Here is a 21,995-nt window from a genome sequence, read left to right on the forward strand (position 1 = left end):
CGGACATCACTGTGTGCACACAGAGACAAGAAACACACACAAATACACACAGCAAGACATGGGAAGCAGAAATGAACAGTCAAGACCACAACAGATAAACAGAAAATCCCATAATGGAAAACCAGAGGGAAAAAAAGAGAGAGAAGCAGAGAGAGAGATAGAGAGAGAGACATACTGAGAGCAACCACAGAATCTCACAGTAAATTGAATGACTAATTGCATTGGATTCGTTAATTTGACCACTGGCACATCTGATAGGGGCCCGTGACATTGGTTAGCAATGCTCCGTCCTACAAACCACAACAACACCTCTTCTATGATGTCTCAAATGTGGAACAATTCAGATTATCTCCGCTATGTCTCATGTTACGCTAATCCTTGTTCGAATCTCAGTAAAGAACGGCACTGACCAATCACTGATGAGATGTGATGGGAGAAGTCACAAAGAGCATATTATAGTTCCTCTTCGCTGGGTTGAAAGTGGAGAAGACAGACTGATCTGCTCTGGTTTCTATTTATGACGATGGGTGTTACTGACTTCCCTCGGTCGGATTACTGAGGGGAATTTCTGCAGAGCTACAGGAGGAGTGGCTGTGTTTTGTATATCTATTAACATTATGATAATTAAATATATATTTTGCATATTTAGTTTAACCTTTTTACATCATTGTCTTATACGACCACAGTTTTTACTATTTCCTGTTTTTCTTTTCCTACACAAAACGGGCACTTCATTATTCAGAATTGTAAAACAAGGGAGAGAAACATTTTGAATTGGTTGTCCAGCAACATGAATCATCCCCAATTTCATTTTTACAAAAGATGCCAAACAAGGAAGTCTTCTTTTCAACACTAAATATAGGAAACAGATAATCATTCAAAATGTTTTATTCTTTTTCTGCCTCCACAAGGTAGTTATAGTGAAGATCACAAGAGAAAATACTAATTTCAAAGAGCCCGCAATATATTAATCGTTTCCAAGACTAATAATTACCTTTTCATGAGTAAGGTTTGTGTGCAAGGATCTGAACCCCTACAGAGAAGCTCTTATTCTCAACCAAAACATATATTTGAATAAAAAACAGAGACACAGATAATCCATGATGATTCAAAAAGGTAATGCAATTACAGTATTACAGAGAAGGCGTGGATGGATTACTAATCAGGCCTACCGAAGACAGGCCCGGGGGCTCAAAGTGTCAGGGTCCCCCATGGCCTGACAGAATGTCACTTACAGAGACACCTGCCAACCAGGAAAAGACTCAAAATGACCGCAGAAAACATAAAAAGACTACAAAGAGACACAGAACACTGTAAAGAGACCAAAACAACTTCAAATAGACACAAAATTACAACAGAGACACAAAATGACCACAAAATAACACAAAATAATTTCAAATAGACACAAAATGACCACAAAGACACACAAAACAACTTCAAACAGACAAAAAATGACCGCAAAATAACTGCAAAGAGACACAAAATACCCACAAAGAGACACAAAATAACTAAAGATAGACACAAAATGACCACAGAGATACAAAACAACTACATTGAGACCAATAATGACCACAAAGACAACTTCAAATACACAGAAAATGACCACAAAGACACATAAAACAACTTCAAAGAGGCACAGAATGACTACAAAGGCAGACAAAACAACTTCAGAGACACACAAAACAAACAGTAAAAGAAGCTAAACAACTATAAAGTCTGCGTCTTGCTCCTATTGTATGTAATAGAGGTAATGGGGCCTTTTGCATATCTGTCAAATCTACTGATTCTTCTCACAATGGCCATTAACTGGAAGTTGTTGTTTTCTCAGGAACAATGTAATAATTCTCCAATTACACCACCAGTGGTACGGTAAAATAAGCCTACTCACTTCCCTGCAGAGTCGGAGAGATGATTGTTGCTACTCTCATGAATACATTTTTAAACTACTTCACACAGTCCATTAGCTGAGCTCAACACAATGACGAGAAGCAGGCAGGAAGAGGCTAGACTCAACCACGAGATATCACTTCAGATAATGCATGTGGAACATACGATGTTGGCTTTTTTTCTAGGCGATTCCTCCGGCTGCATGACAACAAATTAGCAGAAGGTTATCCATATCAAACAAAATGTTTTAATTAATTGGCCAGTTGTCCTGTGGTTAAGTGATTCAAGTCCTGTCCACTTTGTGGAACGACAGGTTTGGCAACAATTTAGTGCAATCATGCCCGATGGCAGCAGTATTACACAACCACAACACAATAAAAAGCAAGGTGTTTTCCTAAGAAAGGCTTTACTAAAGGAAGTATATGCCTGCTCTGTCTGACCTGTACATGTAGGCTATCATTAAACCAGGTAAAACAGAACAGAATAGGCTGCAAATAAATGTATTTCCTTGTTATGTTGGGACTGGAAGAAACCAAGCCCTGGAGGGTATTCAATTACAAAATAATACAGTAAATCTTAAAATTGCTCATGAGAAGTTGTAAAACTAGTTATTCAGTTGACTTAAAGTGATTTGAAGGCAACAGGAAACTTTTTTTAACCAGGTTAAAATGTTCTACAGTGTACCCTTAAATATACACTGGAAAGTAAGTACAATTTTGAAGCACTTTTTCTTTACTTGAGTATTTTCAATTTGTGCAACTATACTTCGCTACATTTCAAAGTAAAATATCTTACTTTGAAGATCATTGATCTTAATACAAAATATGCATTCAACTTCTAAAGTCCAAGTGTCTTTGAGTATCTGTAAATTATAAATAAATGTATTATTATTATTAATAATATTTTTATTATTAAGTTATGAGGCATTGTTATAGGTTGACTAGGTTGCTATAGCATAGCTAATACATTAAATAGTTAAAATGCATACAAACATTTAAAATACTAAAATGCTAGTAATGCAGTAATGCATAATTATTAAAAATCCAATAGCCTAATATATTTTAACACCATGACTGGCCCCGTTGTGCCACATAATGTAGCCTACTGTAAAGTGCTTTTACGGTAGGCACATTTGTCTTCATGAGGATAATTATAAATACAATCATTTTTATTTTCACAGTTGTACCTTTTTTTAATTGTTATCATTAGAGTAAAATATATCAATACTTATTTCAGCACTTATTTAAGTATGAAATTCCGTTTTGCTGATTTTGCGGTACTTGATTCCAGGCAAGGCCGGCTCTACGCAGGGGCAAGAGGGGGCAGAGCCCCCTTAAATAAAGGTCTTGCCCCCTCAAATCAAAATTTTAGAAGTTGAGAAAGCACATTTTAATATACTCACAAAATTAATATACATTACAATTTGACAAAATTATCTGCAGTAGCGGAAAAATCCGCCGAAAAAGGAACACACGATACACGATTGTTGTTTGAAGTCTGGATGAAGGATGTTTTATTTTATTTTTATTTTTCAGTTTCCCCCCTGAGGGATTGCCACCTTATTGTGGTCAGGGGGTTTCGGTGCCTCAGTGACCTTAAGAGCTAAACCAGCAGGAGTTTAGTCTTCAGGTGGGACACCTGGACAGGTGTGAAGGTAGAGGCCTGAGAAAGTGAAGTCCACTTCTCCAGGTTGGGGTTGGACACATAGACCCCTTTCAATGAAGAAAGCATTGTTACTATAAGCACAGGAAAAAAAGTGCTGGAGCATGATGTGTACACATGGTGCCCCCTTCACATTTCTGACTGCCCCCTCATATATGCCTGCCTCGAACCGGTCCTGATTCCAGGGCTTTTACTGCAATATGCTCAGTGGAAACTCTTTCATTTCTGCTGAACTAATACACGGGGGGAAAGTACTGCTACAGTAGAAACAGAGGGAGGTCCTTACTGCTCTCCTCTGCAGCGGCTCAGACTGCTGCCTGCTCTGCTGCTGCGTCTGCGCATATGCGGAACATTAAGTTGAAAGGAGCGGAGAGAGAGTTACTCATATCTCAAGTATATACAGTAAAAAGAAGTTTTCTTCCCGGCGGAATAAAGGACACACATTCAGGTAGGAGAGTAAACAGGATATATACGTGGAGATGCAGTTTGTGCCCTCTTCAGACAACTAAATGAGGTTTTATTAGCGGGTGTTGACATAGCCCGTCGGCAAAGTTTTGCTTACATGATTAGCATGAACAAACTTTTGATTAGCTACACTGTAGTTTCTACATAGTCGCTTTAATTACACGGCTAACGGCAACACAACACGCCTTTGTGTAACTTTAAGCTTGGATACTCCTTTATGTGTCATAACAGGAAAAGCTTGTTCATGTGTTTAGAGAAAATGTCAAAATATGATAACAGCTGCTGGAGAAAAAGTAGTTTCACTCTGTAGCCTCCTGTCAGACGAACCGCAGACAGGTTACATTCTGCTGTCTCATTCTGAGTTTTTTTGTTTTGTTACTTTTTTGTTATGTCACTTTTAATGTCAGTGTTAACAGTAAAAAGTCAACGTTTACAGCATTATAACTCTTTACCGTGCCCGCGTGACTCCATCTATTTCAGGGAGGTGGGGGTGACTTGTGACGGGTGATTTGACATGGACTCAGCTCTGAAACCACACACTCACTGACAGTTGTTTTATCTTTGCTTCCGGCTAAGTTATGCTGCAGCATGACAAAATCCTTACAGAGTTTAAAGAGACAGAGAGAAGAAAAACCACTGTTTGTACTATGATGGTACGTCTTTCACAAAATAATCAATATCAAACCAGGCAGTGGTGTCATGTAACTAAGGAGGCTACTGAATCCTACTTAAGCCCTGTCACAATAACTACTTTTTTTAGATGATGAGTTGTTCAAGAAATAATAATTTATTAATAATAATTAAAGACTGTGACTGAGACCCCCCCCTCTTTTCTTCTTCTCCCTTTTCTTTTATTGCTGCCTTTCTTACTTTTTTATTTATTTATTTTAAATTTTTTTGAGTGAGGTCAGTCGTGAGGTACTTGAAGTCATTTTGGTTTGGGTGGTGGTTTATTTTCCTATCTGTTGCGATATCTTTGTGAATATAAAGAGCACTTATTTGTTGAAAAAAAAATCACTGATAATAATAATAATAATAATAATCTTATGTATTTATTTTTATAATTTTATTTCAGACTTAACACAATACCACGAACGCAAAAAAAAAACAAAAACACAAAATTTAAAAATACCCTACTACTACTACTACTACTACATTGGATTGGAAATGCATTGGGAATGTGAACAAATATTTAAATCACCTAAATAAAATAACAACAAAACCAAACCAAACAACCAAAACCATAAATAAAATTGACTCTCAAGCTCTGGTTAAAAAATAACATTGAAATAGTCTAAATATTGTGCTCCCTCTAGTAAGGAATAATGTACAACAGGTGGTTCATTATAGCGCAAAAAAAAACAAAAAAAACCCTGACAGGGTGATGCAGGACCCAGGTGCTTTTTGCTACAGCTGAAGGATTTATCAAACTTCTTTCTCATATTGATGTAATTGAACATGGACCTCCAGAGTCTATTATCAGAACTTTGTCCCTCAGATATAACGGACTGTATAATGCTGTAACTGGCTGACTCCACAAAGCTGGGTAATAAAGTCATATAATGGTCGGGCAAACGCTGTTGTATATTCTGGCATAATGTTGGCTGAAATGTTGGTGATTCAGTATTCTAATGAAATATGCATGCATGTAGACACAACAGGCAACAAAAAGGTCTGCACAAATGATCAGGCTCATGTCCATATGTCATTCAGTAAGTCAAAAACATAAATATTTGTCACAGGCTTCCTGTACTTCTCTACAACCATTCAGGTGTAAATATTTTACTTTTATTTCTATACATTTACTAGTTACTTTCAAGGATCAGATTCAACATACTCAACAGGTGGTCAGTTTGTAAATTATAATGCATTGTTATAATAAAGTACCTGACAACTTGTTAACTACTAGCTTTAGCTTTGTCCAGCTAAAAAAAATAAGTTAAAATGATATAATATATGAAGGAATATTACCAGAAAGGTTCCATTCTGCTTTATAATTAGGAAACAGATTAAATAACATACCATTGCTTCCTTAAGATTTAGAATACAGGACTTGTTTATATTTCGACACAACATATTTTACAAATTTACTGTTTACAACAAAATTTACAAAGACAACACCAACTAATTGTTACGCTTCCTCCTATCATTGCTGATCTGAAGTTTGCTGAACTGATGAAAGTTAAAAGCTGCTTTGTTGTTGGGACGGCACATTATTGCTCAGTCCTGACAGATCAAGGGGTTTACTGTGAAGGGCTGGCTATTAATAAGTGGACTGACTGGAATGTTTGGTAATAGATTCATATTTTAAGCAAATTCCCAAGCAAACATGTAAAATATTTGCAGATAACAGCTTTTTGAATGTGAGAGTTTGCTGCTTTTTTCTCTTTATATATCATTGCAAAGTCAGTACATTAACTTGGGCTCTGGGAAACTGACACTTTTCACTATTTTCAGATTTTTTTTGAAGACTTAACAGTTAATGGAATAATTTTGAACAGTGATTATCACCTTCAAAAATGAGATTTAGTGTTGAAATTACAACCAGCAACTCTAAAATCATTTTTAGGGTTTCATACTATTGATTGGACCAAACAAGCAATTTGAAGTATGGCTGAACAGTTATTTGGAATTTCATCAAAACCACAATATGGGCTGGTGCAATATCCAAATCACAGGAGGTGCAGTCCTTGCTGAGGGCAAAATGTGTGTCGAAATATCATTCTGAATTAAGTATTGTTGTGCTGCAGAGATGTCCAGGCCTACACATCATATTCTACAGACAGAACAAAAAAACCTTTGTTTGGTACAGGTCCTCACAAAGAGAATGAGTGAGAATAATGATTCCCTCCAGTATCACTAATCAATATCGCAACTGTTAAAACTGTCAAAATATTCACAATTTAATTTGTTTTTCAAATAATAAATCAGCCTTAATTCAAAGACATCTGGGCTCTTGGAAACTCTGACATCAATTTCTCAGTATTTTCAGACATTTTATGAACAACAATTAATCAAAAAATAATCATTTTTGTATTTTCCTTATCACTGTGGGAGCAGGTTTGTCTCTGTGAGGCCATCTCTCAATATATACTGCTATTCGTCTCTGTAGACAAGCTGCTGGTTACCCTCCAGTGATGTCTTCCCTGTGGTGGGGGCAGTGGCCCCTGCTGGCCGGAAACCTTTCTGGTATACCGGACAACAGTAGCTGCTTCAGCTCCACACAGAACACCGTGCTCCTGGGGGACGTCTTTGGAGGAGTGCCAGTTGTGCTACTGCTCAATTTCTGTGTCTTCCTGGTATGTTTAATAATCCCCTGGCTGTCTGCCTGTGATGTGATCAAGTGAGAGAATGCTGGAAATCTTTCTGTTTTCGTCCTTAGAAGCAAGAGACGATCCCTACCAGAGCACTTTATATATTCTGTAAAACTCATTTTCTCCATTGTGAAATATTAAGCAATACACTAAGAAATAAACGGCATAATTATTTGACCAACCTCTTCTTCATTTGTGTCACTGTGTCTGACTGTGTCATGAGGTGAAAGCTGATTGGCTCCGTTTCTCATGCCACCCACAGGTGTTGCTGATTGTCTTCTCCATCATCAGGAGGAAGTTCTGGGACTATGGGCGCCTGGCATTAGTTGCAGACAACGACGGGTCGGTTCATGATCTTGCACTTTTTTCAGATGTGAAATAGTGACTAGAATACTAACCTGAATCTTTTTTGTCAATGTGATTTATTCCTTGGTCCTGTACTTTGTTTAGCAGGTTCACTGACTCAACACGCCGACGATATGGACACATGTCATCGATAGCATCCAGTGTGGATGACATTGAATATGAAATGGTATGTAAATAAACCAAAATTAGTATTACCAGAATAGCCCTATTAGCCAAAATGAGTGTCATTTTATATATATCACATCATGACAAACTGGCTTTACCAGCAGTGCTATTTTAAAGTTTTCATATTGTAGAAAGTGATTTCCATGTCTTTATTGATTATAAAGCAGGTCTTAGTGCTAAATAAATACTGTGAAAATATCAGAATGCTCAGGCAATGGAGAAATGCACACAGGCTGTTTTCAGAAGCTGTGTCTTTAAATGAGCCATCAGTATTTCCATGTTGTGACAACTAAACTATATAAAGGCAGAAAGTGCTGCTACAGTGCAGTTACTGTCATTCCACGGCTGCAATGATGGTGCAAAGACACAGAGAGAGCACAGATGCTGAAGACCTGGAAACACTGACCAATCAGAGCAGACTGGGCTTCTTTTGGAGGGGGCCTTAAAGAGACAGGCGCTGAATTGAAGTGTTTCAGACAGAGGGTAAACAGGTATATTCAAACAGACAGTTTGAGGAAAAATAATGTGTTTTTGCAACATTAAAGCATGTAAACATGTTCTAGTAGAAACCCAAAATTCAAGTATGAACCTGAAAATTTGCACAATATATCAAATTTGTAGTTATTTTAAACACATTTTGTTCCATGAAGATCTTACCAAATACTCATCATTAAAGTATCCTAATTGTATGCTAGTGTAAAAGCTCTATCTTTCTGTTTAGGGGTTCTGCTCTTGGCTGCCTTACATCCTCAGAATGGAGTGAGTGACTTTCGTGGTCTTTTTTTCTCTAGTTTCTATCATTCTGTCTCAACCAAAGTTTTTTTTATCATGCTGTGTATACAAGCCGCTTGTTGGTTCTGTCTAATGTGTTTGCGTGTGTGTTTCAGTGAGGCAAAAATGCAATCCAAATGTGGCATGGATGCCGTTCACTACCTGTCCTTCCAGCGTCATCTGATCGTTCTGCTGATGGTCATCACGGTCACCTCCCTCGCAATCATAATGCCTGTCAACATGACTGGAGACCTGCTGGGTGCGTTTTCACTATTCTCTGTCTATTAATAAAGGAAGAGGATTGGGACCAGACAGGAGAAAAAAATAATGAGATGAGGATTTGTTTTTTTATTATGCAGGTCGAGAAAAAAGTTGAAATGACGACAATAAAGTCGACTTTTTTGTTCGGAAAAGTTGGAAAGATATTCACAGATTTGTTGTTTCCGTGTCAATAAGTCATCAGAGGAACATTGTTTCAGAGAGTGAGCTACAACCTGCTTTTCATCAATGTCATAAAATGAGCCATAACCACAATATTTAAGGGTGCAGTTGTACTAAAATCCCCCTACATATAAATGAGCTATTCTTGGTAGTAGGCTACTACAACTATTGTTTGGGGAAAATCTGCTTTTATGTAATTTATGTGAATTTTTGAGACATATATTAGACATATTGAGGAAAATCGGGTTGTAGCTTACAGTCTACCAAACTCAAAAAAGTTGACTTTATACTCGTCATGTCGACTCGCAGTGCATAATTAATTTTTCTCTTCCTCTTCTCATTATTTTTTTCTCCTACCTGCCTCTAATCCTCTTCCATAGTTAATGGCTAAAATTGTGGCTAGCTCACATATTTTCATCATTATTTTACATGGAGTTTATGGGTCAGGTGTGTATTTTATGATGGTTTCAAATGTGAATCAAGCAATAAAAACTCAGCAGCTGCATAGTCCACTTCATTATCAGTGAACTTCAGATCAATGTTTTTTTATCACAAGAGTAAGAAAACTATTTACAGAACACACCTAACCAATGAGGATTTTCCTTCATTACAACTACGGATATTGACAAATTTACTCATGATAGGCTCTTCCCTGCTTCATTTATTTTTTGCTTAGTATGTCTATATATTTATGTATATATATTCTTTTTTTCAGATAATAATCCACTGAGTTTTGGAAGGACAACGGTTGGGAATCTTCAAAAGGGGTAACTACTGTCAGGGGTTGGCGATTACATGTAATGGGGATTACCTGGTTACAATTCAGCAAAAAAAGTAACTACAATCAGGCCAGATTACATTTGAAAGAAAGTGAAATTACATTACAGTTAAATTGTTAAGGTCTACTAGATTTTTTTGTTATGTCTTCAAAATATGTCAATTTTAAAATACAAAATTGCAAATGTGTCTGTTTGATTTTGAAAAAAATATTCCATTTAGATACATATTTTAAATCCAATGAGATTATGTTACAAATTACAAAAAAATCCAAGTAATTTGTAATTACACGGTTGCTCATAAAATTGGAATAAAATGTTTTTTACCTCTTTCCATGAAATGATTGTAATATTGTGATTTAAACTTATTAATTAATATCTTCCAAACATATGACAATGACATTGAAACCACAAAAAAACAAAACAGAGGATTGTGTCAGAAAACAAGATTATTCCAACTTTATGGGCAACCATGTATTAACACATTTCGGTATTGCAGAACATTTTGTGAGCTGGTCATGACAAAATGCTTCTTGGTGTAATTTTTGCTTCTAGAAACAACCTGTTATGGCTGCATACAGTTTTTGCAGTTCTGTATCTGACCCTGACGGTTGTTCTGCTACGGCGTCACACATCACAAATGAAAGGCATGCGCAGTGAGACGGTGAGTCAGAATATAAGATTTGTTGTTTGAATGTCTCCCACAAACAATTAAACTGTGTGTCTCTACTTACTTAACTCTGTTTATTTGTTTTACATTGGGTTATCTGTAAGGAGCTGAGCATATAATGAAAGCCATGTAAAATCACTTGTATATAAAGCAGAAGCTGAATGACGCTCACCTGTGCTGATACCTGACTGATCTGTCATTCTGTCTTTCTCTTTGTAGACAAGAAACACTTTGTTTGTGTGTTCAGTCCCTAAAACAGCAACAGAAGAAGATGTGAAGACCCATTTCACGTGAGTTTTAAAAGTTCACTATTTCCATATCTTATCAAGTCAAATTCTGATCTTGTAGTGTCCTTGAATGTTTCCATAATACAGTAGCCACCTGCTCCGTTCCTCAATGTCAGCACTGTTTTTGTAGAGAGGCGTACCCTTCCTGTCGAGTGCGTGCTGTGACCCTGGGCTACGACGTGTCCAAGCTCATGCACCTTGATAAGGAAAAGTGAGAAATCAGAAGTGACTGTACATAAATCATGTGATTGAATGCCCTCTGTGCCGCAGCCTATAGGGCCAACAACTGCGTCTCAATCTTCCATTTCAATATTTAAATAGTTTCAGATGTTGTACGCATGTTTGTTGAGTAAATTATTGCAAGAAACAACATGTCAAACATATTCCTAGATCAGAAAATATGTGCTTAAATGTAGAGGGATATTCACTTTAGGTCATTAGCACATTTATAAACGTACTTGTTTGTTTGTTACCTTCACCTTCAGGATGCGAGCAGGAAAAAACCTGCGCTACTACGAGCGTGTCTGTGAGAAAACAGGAAAGCGTGAATTGATTCACCCCCGTGTGTGTGGTCACCTCTGTTGCTGCGCCTCTGACTCTCAGAAGGTGAGCATCCCCAGATGATAAAACTGTCTCATGTCAGGTGTATGGATGCTTTTACAAATACCACATTGAAGCTGCAATGATTAATTTACTATAGGCTACTTATTTTTGATAACTGATTAATCATTCAAGTAATTTTTCATGCAAAAATTGCAGAAAATGCTGTTTTCAGCCTCTCAAATATGGAGATTTCCTGCTTTTCTGTATTATATCATATTAAACTGAATATCTTTGGATTTTGGACTGACATAACAAGACATTTAAAGACATCACTTTGGGATGGACATTTTTCACTATATTCTGAAATTTTATAGACCAAACGATTTATTGGTTAAGCAAGGAAATCAGATTAATCGATAATGAAAATATAGGTTTGTTATGACTGTAGAGCTCTCAATCTTGTGATAAAATAAAAGAGGGTGTATCCGTTTTATTATTCTACAGTGGCAGTAAATGAAGCAAGCATGGCCACTATTTTACACCAAGATTTTATAAATGTTTGTAAAATGTTTCTTCAGGTTGATGCCATAGAGTACTACAGCGCTAAAGAAAAAGACCTGCTGGAGGAGGTGAGAAAGCAGACAGAGCTGGTGCCACAGCGCCCCCTGGGGATGGCCTTCGTCACCCTGCAGACCGAGGCTATGGCCAAGTTGTGAGTATAAATTTAAAGATGTCTTTCTCTGTCACTCTGTGTTTACTGTTCGGTGGAGAATTCTGTATCGCCTGATGGAGAATCTGACACATAATAATACAGTCCAGTATAGCAACACTAAAACCAGTTCTATTCTTTGTGAAATTGTTTTTTTGTGGTCATGTTTTCTGGCATGAGTACCTGTCTGACAGCACAGTAATATGTCAGCTGACTGTGTTTGTTTATCAGGCCCATCCTGAAGAAGTCCGGCTGTATCCAGCTCTATTTAACATTTACAAACAAAGGCTTTTGCCAAAAGAGTGCTTTGGCCCTTTCTTCTTTTTTTGTTAAGCTTTGGTCAGATCAGGACAGTGATCCCATGATTTTATAGGCACCACATGACTCTTTACTGGAAAAAGGGCCTTTGGGCGCCTGCCACTGTTGAAAGCTGGTTAATGTGTATCACTAACAGCTGTCATTTACTCACTTCAGCATTCTGAAAGACTTCAACGCACTCGAGTGTGGCGGCACAAGCTGCTGTTGTGGGAGGATGCCGCAACCTTCATCCGACAGTCGAACTCTGAAAGTGAACAAGTGGAGCGTCAGCTTTGCACCCCATCCAAAAAATGTGTACTGGTAAGATCTGACACAGCAACTTCTCACACAGTATGTGCTCCACGCAGATCACATGACTTAGTATTTATAGTCATGGTGCCAACAGGGCTGGGTAATTCAATATTATCATCAGCTGATCTCCAGTAGAATCAGATGGTATTATTGTTTTATGCGATTGTGAAATGAATGATTCCAATTAAATACATAATTTATTGCTTTGATCATTAGTTATATTTTTATGCCTCCATTCCGGTGACAGTCTACTAGGATAAAATGATGAAGTGATGGCATTTTATATCCACAAGGTAACTAAAAATGAGCACACTGCAAATTATTTGGTTCTTACCAAGATGAAAAAAACTTAGATTTAGAAGTGTTAGATATCTTGTTTTAAGAGTTAATTTCTTATTTTAAGTTTTCAACATGCTTATTTCTAGATTTAACAATCTTAATTCAAGAAATCTTGTCAAGTGAAATTATCTGTCCATGCAGTTAAATAATTTCCCTCAGATTTAGTGTTTTTATCTTGTTTTTAGACACACCTTTTTTGCAGTGCAGATCAAATATTTAGGAAAAAAATATAAAAGTATATTCAAATGTAAAATTTTAAAATATGATAAAGCTGATAAAATATTTTTTTAAATATCCAATATCAAAGGAATAAAAGTAAAAGGGCAGTAAAGGCAGTGGCAAATAAAAAGTATTTTGTCTCGATTTAAAAGACTTGAGAGTTGTAGCAGATCTGCAGATTTCTGGGAGTTTGTTCCAGACATGTGGAGCATAAAAACTGAATGCTGCCTCTCCATGTTTAGTTCTGACTGTGGGAAATGGAGCAGACCAGTTCCTGATGATCTGAGAGTTCTGGGCGGTTCGTAGCTAAGCAGAAGATCCGAAATGTATTTTGGCCCTGAACCACTCAGTGCTTTGTAGACCAACAATAGTATTTTGAAATCCATTTTTTGACAAACAGGAAGCCAGTATAAGGACCTCAGAACTGGAGTAATATGATCTACTTTTTTGGTCTTAGTGAGGACTCAAGCAGCAGTGTTCTGAATGAGATGCAGCTGTCTGATTGACTTTTTAGGGAGACACTTTTTGGCTGTTGTCCAACACGATAACTCAGAACAGAAGGGGATATTGTGACCATATCTCACATTTATTCGGATACTGAATTGGTGACACTAATCTTGGGTGTTAAATCTGTGGGATCGGTAGATCTTCTGTGCTGCTGGGTTGAAAATATATGTGAAGCATCCATGTTGTAGAATTTGTAGCTCCTTTGCAGCAACATCTATATTTAATCATTGTCTACTGTCATGGCTATCTATGAGTCTGGACAGATATGGATGTAAACTGCAATTTGACTGGTAGTTGGAGGCACTGCGTGGCATTAATTCTAGTTTTATATGTAATCTTGCAATATGGCAATTGTTGCAAAATACCAACAACTAAAAATACTTTGACTCCGTTCCCTGAGGAAGAAGAATAGAAAACAGTATGGGAGGATTTAGAGTGAACCCCACACTGTTATGTTTTTTTCTACTTAGCGCGGCCTCTTTCTGTGTAACGGTCATGTTGCTTCTGTTTTTCCCCTTCCTACAGGGAAAATCTCTCAGTGCGGGGCTTTCCCTGGTACATGCGCTATTTGATGCTCAACGCCTTCCTTTTCTTCCTGCTCACCTTCCTCACGACTCCCACCATCATTATCAACACCATCGACAAGTTCAACGTGACTAAGCCCATCTACTATCTCAATGTGAGACTTACACATGCAGACAAACAATTGTTACGACTCTGCTTTTGAAGGCATAAATCTACAGTTTTGTTTTTCCACCCCAGAGTCCTATCATCAGCCAGTTCTTCCCCACTCTCCTGCTGTGGTCGTTCTCTGCCTTGCTGCCGACCATAGTTTACTATTCTACAATAGGAGAGGCACACTGGAGCAGGTATCACGCATACACATATTGATGATTGTTTTCTGTTAGCAGAGGAAATGTTTTGATCGAGTGCCATCTGTGTCTCAGGTCCAGTGAGCAGCTGAGCATGCTGCGTAAGCTGTACTTCTTCCTGCTCTTCATGGTGCTAATCCTCCCCTCACTGGGTCTCACCAGGTAATTTGCATTAACTTGAATAAGCAAAAGTTTGCCAAGTGTCTAAGTGGATTGTTTCAATGCAGTCATAATCTAGTTTTAGTTTATTGTAACAAAAAGTATATGGCAAATACAATGACAAATGAAGAACTCGCAGTTGAAATGTTGTATGTTTATATACAGTAAAACACCGAATAATGAAGTGAATTGGCTGAAAAGGATTCATCTCAGTCCAATAAATTCATTTTGGTGTTTTTGGATTCAGAGGGAGCCTCGCCTAACTTTTTCCAATCCTTCTGTTTTTCCTCATTAGTCTTGCAGTGTTTTTCCGCTGGCTGTTTGACAAAGAGTTTCTCCAAGGTGGGAAACTGAGATTTGAGTAAGTAATCCTTTTTTTTTTTTTTTTGTGGCTTTTTTACTTCTTAAAATTTGAATTAAAAATGTACTAATTAATTTAAATCTCATTTATTATAACTAAATTATAAAGAGAGAAAAGTCAGTCTGTTTTAATCTCAACTCGCATCATACAGGCTCAGCTTTATTCATGTGTGACACACTGACTCCACCAACCTGATTTGACCTGATTTGTTTTTCACATTTGACAGCAAGATTATGGAAAAACTTCTGATTTTCATAGAACTTGGTGAAAGGGTGAAGCATTCACTAAGGAAGAACCCATTGAATTTTAAAGTGAATTGGAATCCAGAGGCGGATATACAAATTATTTTTCACTTTTGCCAATAATGTGAGATAGAGCCTATATGCTGCATTCATGTAGTGTCGGAATATTAGGAAAAAAAAGTCCCTGCCTACAAGAATTCATATGAATGTCCCCTTATGTTGGAGCAAATGCTCGGAAAACACAAAATAAGATAATGTTCTTACACATTGGCCAGTTGGTTTTCATAAAAGTGGAGTTGATTCTATTTTCTTATGTCTTTTCCTCATTGGTTCAACTTTATAGTAATCTTTTCTTCATCTTTTTTGTTTTCCCTGACACCAGGTGTGTGTTCTTACCGGACCAAGGGGCGTTTTTTGTCAACTACGTGATCACAGCGGCGCTGGTGGGCTCTGGGATGGAGTTGCTGCGGCTGCCAGGGTTACTGCTTTACACCGTTCGGCTGGCATGTGCACGATCTGCAGCTGAAAGGAAATATGTCAAACAGGTTAGTAAAGGCACTGTCTATTAAAGGAATGTTAAAACTGAAAACCACTGGTGTGTTTTATATCAATATTTTACATAGTCTGGAACAGAGCACCAGGGCATTGAACTGAAAAACTATGTGTGGCTGTGAAAGACTTTATTTAGCGATGATTAAGTGAAAATATATGTTTTGCAATGATTTAATTAAAAAAAAAAAAGTTTATAAATGTCTTGGTACTGTGCTACAGTTTCTAAAGGTAATTTGTCAATGTCATTGTTTTATAAATAGCTTCCACATTTAGAATAACCTTCTCCGTCTTTGGTAAAAGAATGATTCCGGTATATTCTCACTGTAGAGATTAATACTGTTCTTTATTTCCCTGTAAAGTCAAGACAATGAAATTTTTCAGAGGTGGAAGAGAATTTTTTTTTTTGTAGTTTGCTTGATTCTCAGCCTCACCTCAACATTTACAACTCATGTCTCAAATTTTGTTTTTCAGAACCAGGCCTATGAGTTTGAATATGGAGCCATGTACGGCTGGTCCCTATGTGTGTTCACTGTCATTATGGCCTACAGCATCATATGTCCTATTATTGTGCCTTTTGGTGAGTACACACACTTCATCATAGATGGTAGATCTGTTTGACAATCTCTTTGTTGCTTCACTGTCAGCTAGAGACCTCTGTGTCCCTCATACACTTCTATACATACACACTATTCTCCATTGTGGTGTTTTTGATATCTGTGTCGTGTGTGTGACTCCGTCAGGTCTCCTGTACATGATGCTGAAGCACCTGGTGGACAAACACAACCTGTACTTTGCTTACCTGCCTGCTCGCCTAGACCGCCAGGTCCACCTGGGAGCTGTCAATCAAGCTCTGGCCGCGCCCATCATCTGCCTCATATGGCTTTACTTCTTCTCCGTCCTCAGAGCAGGTTAGAAACGAGCATGAATTGTTGAATCTTCTAGCATCGGTAAAGTGACCTGAGATTTATTAATGACAATTAGGTACCTGTGATGTTAATCATTTGTAAATACAGAAGACATTTAACTAACGATATAATTATATGTAGGTATGAAAGCCTTTATCTTGTAAACTTGTGACTATAATACCTTGTGATTAAAATTAAGAACCTGTAAGTCATTGTAATAAGAAACTTTCACTTTGTGTTTTGAGATACCACCTCATTATTTAGAAATAAGTATGTAATTTTGAGAATTATTATTTTCATTATTAGGTCATTATTTTGAGTTGCTAAGTTGCTGATAGAGTTGCAATGGTGGAAAAAGTATTCAGACCCCTTATTTAAGTACTATTAAGTACTAATACCACACTGTGAAATTACTCCACTACAAGTTAAAGTCCTGCATTGAAAACTTAGTGAAGTAAAAGTACCAACATCAAAATGTACTTAAAGTATCAAAAGTAAAAGTACTCGTAATGCAGAATGGACCCACTCAGGTTGTTTTATATATTCCAAATATATTAATAGATTATTTGCATTGATGCATTTATGTAATCAGCATTTCAATTTCCTCAAGGTAGGGCTCATTTTGACTACTTAATATATAGCTATGTGGTTTCATTTAAAAAAAATGTATACTCACTTTAAATTGATCGTGTTTTCATATTAAATCTAAACCTAAATGTAGTGGAGTAAAAAATACAATATTTGCCTAGAAATGTAGTGGAGTAGAAGTATAAAGTTACATAAAATGGAAATACTCAAGTAAAGTACAAGTACCTCAAAAGTGTACTTAAATAAATGTACTTAGTCACACTAAGTAACAACCACTGTAGAGTTGTAAGATAGGAAGTATTTTTTTCTGAGAAACTAAGTCATTATTTTGAGATACAAAGTAGTTGTTTAGAGATAAGTAAGTCACATTGACAAAGTCTCTTATTATTTTCAATACTGAGTCATTATCTTTGAGAAAGTTTCTTATTGTAATGACTTACAGGATATATTTTTAATGACATTGGTTGAAATGGGCTTCCATAAAACAGGAATCTTTAATCTTTTATTTCCACTATTTAAACTATTTGTACACGTGTGGGGTTTCAGGTTTCATGACGGCCACATCTCTTTTCACACTGGTGGTCTTGTGCATCACCGTCTTTATCTGCGTCAGCTACACCTGCTTTGGCCACTTCAAGTACCTCAGTCCACACAACTACACGGTGAGCGTTTGGTTTTGTGTGCATATGCTATAACTACTTTGACATCCTTCACACCTAACCTTAATACTGTTTGTGTTCTTTTGCAGGTGAAAGAAGAAGATGAGGACAAAGTAGAGGGAGTGGAAGAAAACACCATGGTACTGTACTTTCTGTTCAATAACAAAGTCCACAGAGTGAATAAAGATCTGATGTATTTAGGGCAGGCCTGATCTTAAGTTAACTTACCTGAGCTTTACTGTAAATCAACCCATCTGTCACCCTCATGGTTTGTTATTCATTTACTTCGTAAAATACCAGAGCTTTTGAAGTCAATATTTTCATCCTTTCTGAACAATTTGCTTGTGTTCACAATGAGCTATTCTTGCTGTGAACTTTGGTCCTTGCCAGTCGTTCTCGCAGGCCAAGTTCATATCTAATAAATTGAAACCCTGAGAGGCAACTGAGACATTTTTTAAAAATCTGGTGGTACATTTTATGCTGCATTCACACTTGTTTTGTGTGCATTTTCAATTTGTGCATTAAAAAAACAAGTAGAAATGCAGTCATTTCGAAAAACTTTTGAAATATTAGAGAAACTAGTTTTTTGGCTTGACCTAGGTGTAAAAGTCAATGTATCGACAGAAACAAAAGTGCAATGAAACAAAGTTTAACTTGCATAACATCTAACTTCTTCCATTCTCATAACAGTAGTGGAAGGGAAACAAGCATTAATTCGCATTTTCTTTTACCATTCTTTTTCTAAATCTGCATCTGCCCTATATATTAATATTATATATTTAAATTGTTTTCTGTCCTGTGTTTATGACTTATGAACAGGTGAAAAAAGTTTCTTGTTATTCTCATGTTTGTTGTTGTAATTCTCATTTCGGCCACAAGAGGCTGATTTGGCCCACTACTCTATGTTGTAAATATGACAAAAAGCATTGGTTTTCTTTAAGCTTCATTTTCATTCACTCTAAACACAAAGACAAACAATAAAAAAAACAGAACAGAATCACTTACTAAAACTTTTTGTTTTCATCTCTTTTCACAGACGAAATAAGTCACTTTAAAGGTACTCTAAAACATGGTTTTGCTCGGATAGTTTTTCTATGTTGCTTTAAAAAAAATTAATCTGTGAAAGAGATGGAGGTAAAAAGTTTTGCCAGGGTCATTTTTCTAAGTTGTTAACACCGAGAAAACAATTTAGATCAGAATTGAAGATGGATCACCAGTCAGTCGTCTCACTTCTCAGGGCCTCTCTACTTGCACATCCTAGCTGTTTCTTTCCTTAATCTTCAAAATTCCTTTGAATCAAATCATACTTTGGCGATGACATGCAGCATTGCATCATGCCCATTAGGGAGGATAAAGGAATACACAAAGACGAATAATGAGAAACACCCTTAAGAGCCTTTTCATTTGTTTTCACTACTCTTCTCTTTTGTGTTGTGTAATTACAGGTCTACCTTCCCAGAGTGCTTAATCCCAAATCACCTGCCAGCGCACAAGACGGTTCTAAACTTCAGCAGTCTTACGGCTCCACAGAAGGCAGCCCAACACACACCTCCAGCCCAGTGACTGACAGCATGTCGGATGGTTGAATCTTTGGAGTCCCACGATCGTAAATCTGCATCTTTCACAATCATTTCGGCATTGAAGTTTGAATTTACCTCCAGCCAACTGCTCAGTCAGCCCACTCCCACTGAGAGAAAATCTCCAGATGTTATTCAAGTATTCATGAGATTTATTGCCATTTGCACAGGTTCAGTACAGTACATAGAAATTCTTGTGCATATTTCTCAGAGAATATATTGCAGTTTGTCCCAAAGACCAGCACTGTGACGCCAAACAACGGTCCAACATTTTTACCTTCTGCTTTTTAGAAAGATACGAGTAAAGTACCAGTGTGGGACCGAGTGTTGAATAACTTTCTACAGAAAAGAATGTAGGGCTGGTCAGTATATCAATATTATGTCAATATCATGATATGAGACTAGATATTATCTTAGATGTTTTATATTTTTCCTGGCTTCAAAGGCTGCATTACAGTAAAGTGATGTCATTTTCTGAATTTACCAGATTGTTCAAGCATTTATATAATTTGTCTTTATCATTATATCCACATTACTGGTGATTATTTATCAAAAATCTCATTGTGTAAATATTTTTTTTGAAATTCAAACCTACAATCTCACCACAATATCAATATCCAGACATTCTGTAAAAACAAATGTAATGTGATATTTGATTTTAGCCATATTGCTCAGCCCTAAAAGAAGGTAAATATGATTTTTTTAAATAATATTATTATCACTTTATCAGCTCACTCTATTTGAATCTCATCCGTCATAAATCACATTTACTTTCTGTATAAGACCTCTCTGAGAAAATCCCCAAGGAATGTTTAGCCATAATGTTTGTGAAAAACACTGGAATTCATTACTTGCACATTCTGAAGCGAATTATGTAAGAATTACCAGGAGAAGCCAGCAACACTGAAGCAAAGCAGTGGACAAGTAGAGCTTTCTGGTTGTTACTTTTTATCCAGATATTGGTCACAGTGCCTTTTTTGATGCCAGAGGACAACACCTGCCAAGGGAATAACTTATTGCCTATTGTTCGACATGCACTTTTTGTATCAAGAGAGGCCTGTTTTGTGTTTACTAACTTGACCCTAATGTTGGCTTTTGTAATTGAACAAGAGAACAAGCATTTTTATCAGTATTGCTTGGGTTTTGCAACCAAAACTGTTTGATTAATTGAAGTATGACAATGGTTTTCTTTTTATTATGTCTTAACAATAATGTTACTGCATTAATGAATGAATGTTTTAATAGGTCATGGTTATTTTGTATTTTGTGTAATTTGAAGTTTTGTTTTTGCTGTATTTTTTCAAATGTGCTTTTTAACACAGAGCTAAATCCCAAAGGCAAACTTGTAACGGTTTGGTGGTGAGGGTAGTAACATTTCTTCAGATTGCATATATAAAGGATAGTTTTTAAGTTATTTTGAATTGGAGTTGTATGAGGTACTTGTCCATAGTCAGTGTATTACCTATAGTAGATGGCAGTTTGGAGAAGCAGGCGAGAGTGTACTGCTGTGAATGGGTGCAGCAGGAAAATGTATTATATTTAGTATATTTTGACCACTTTACCCCTCAGCCCTTTCCTACGGGGGACTTGAGCTTTCTTTAAAACCACCACCAGACTCCTTTGACAAAAATGGTAATTTTACCCTGCAGAAGACAGAAGTTGCTGGTCTACCGATATCAGCCATTTGGGTAGTTTGTGTTATTGTGTGACTTGGTGTTCCAAAGAGTAAGTCTGGATTCTCCAAAGTCATACAATAACACACACAAAAAACAATTGAGGCAGCAGGTGCATGGTTAAATTAACTTTTTTTTCTCAAAGGAGTCTTGTGGCTCTGAAGACAGCATATAGATGGATATAATAATTTGTGTTCGCCATCAGAAATTTGATGACAGGAAAATGATGAAAATATTGTAAATAAAGCATTAAACTAAACTGATAATGACTGCTTATTAGGTAGTACACTGACTATGGATAAATACCTCACTTAAAAAAATACAAACTATACCTTGAAGAGGAACTCAGCTTTGTAAATGGTGATTTAAATGTCAATAATAAACAATCATTCATACAATTTTAAAATACAGACTACAGGACACACTACCGTTATGTGCATGTTTCGTCATTGGGGGGCACTGTTGAGCCAGAAGTGGGGCAGCTTATATCTGAAACATTCATTCAGCAGTGAAAAAAGGGACAAATACACAGTGTTGCATTGAGGATTTCTAACTTATTCTGACAATTCCAGTAGCTCCACCTCCTCACCTGATCTTTCACCATTGTCTCCATTTCTGTTCCCTTTCCTTTCGCTTCCTCTGCCCTTTTCCCCTTTCTCACCACGGTACCTGCCTCA

At 36.8% G+C, this 21,995-nt stretch overlaps 1 protein-coding gene across 2 annotated transcripts; it reads left to right on the forward strand.

Moving 5' to 3' along the window:
- Positions 1 to 3,811: 3,811 nt before the first annotated feature.
- tmem63a (transmembrane protein 63A) lies at positions 3,812 to 21,738 on the forward strand. Of its 2 annotated transcripts, none has more exons than XM_059356816.1 (23): positions 3,812 to 3,997; positions 7,127 to 7,313; positions 7,591 to 7,670; positions 7,779 to 7,860; positions 8,581 to 8,618; positions 8,747 to 8,889; positions 9,787 to 9,838; positions 10,403 to 10,511; positions 10,737 to 10,807; positions 10,935 to 11,015; positions 11,290 to 11,410; positions 11,926 to 12,059; positions 12,531 to 12,674; positions 14,256 to 14,409; positions 14,493 to 14,599; positions 14,678 to 14,764; positions 15,057 to 15,122; positions 15,747 to 15,909; positions 16,388 to 16,493; positions 16,657 to 16,824; positions 17,956 to 18,071; positions 18,158 to 18,208; positions 19,514 to 21,738. In XM_059356816.1, the coding sequence occupies exons 2-23, from the start codon at positions 7,152 to 7,154 to the stop codon at positions 19,652 to 19,654; spliced, it is 2,376 nt and encodes a 791-aa protein (XP_059212799.1). In that variant the 5' UTR covers positions 3,812 to 3,997; positions 7,127 to 7,151; the 3' UTR covers positions 19,655 to 21,738. The 2 variants fall into 2 exon arrangements, with proteins under 2 accessions (XP_059212799.1, XP_059212800.1); XM_059356817.1 differs by having other exon boundaries at positions 7,782 to 7,860.
- The last annotated feature ends 257 nt before the right edge of the window (positions 21,739 to 21,995 follow it).

Source organism: Centropristis striata, chromosome 18 (assembly GCF_030273125.1).
Source record: "Centropristis striata isolate RG_2023a ecotype Rhode Island chromosome 18, C.striata_1.0, whole genome shotgun sequence".
Classification (NCBI taxonomy): Eukaryota; Metazoa; Chordata; class Actinopteri; order Perciformes; family Serranidae; genus Centropristis; species Centropristis striata.

Bases quoted from the DNA above. Each gene is read 5' to 3' on its own strand.
- tmem63a (XM_059356816.1), top strand. From the start codon at position 7,152: ATGTCTTCCCTGTGGTGGGGGCAGTGGCCCCTGCTGGCCGGAAACCTT. The intron at 14,410-14,492 runs GTGAGACTTACA...TTTCCACCCCAG, and splicing joins AGCCCATCTACTATCTCAAT to AGTCCTATCATCAGCCAGTT. The intron at 15,123-15,746 runs GTAAGTAATCCT...CCCTGACACCAG, and splicing joins GGTGGGAAACTGAGATTTGA to GTGTGTGTTCTTACCGGACC.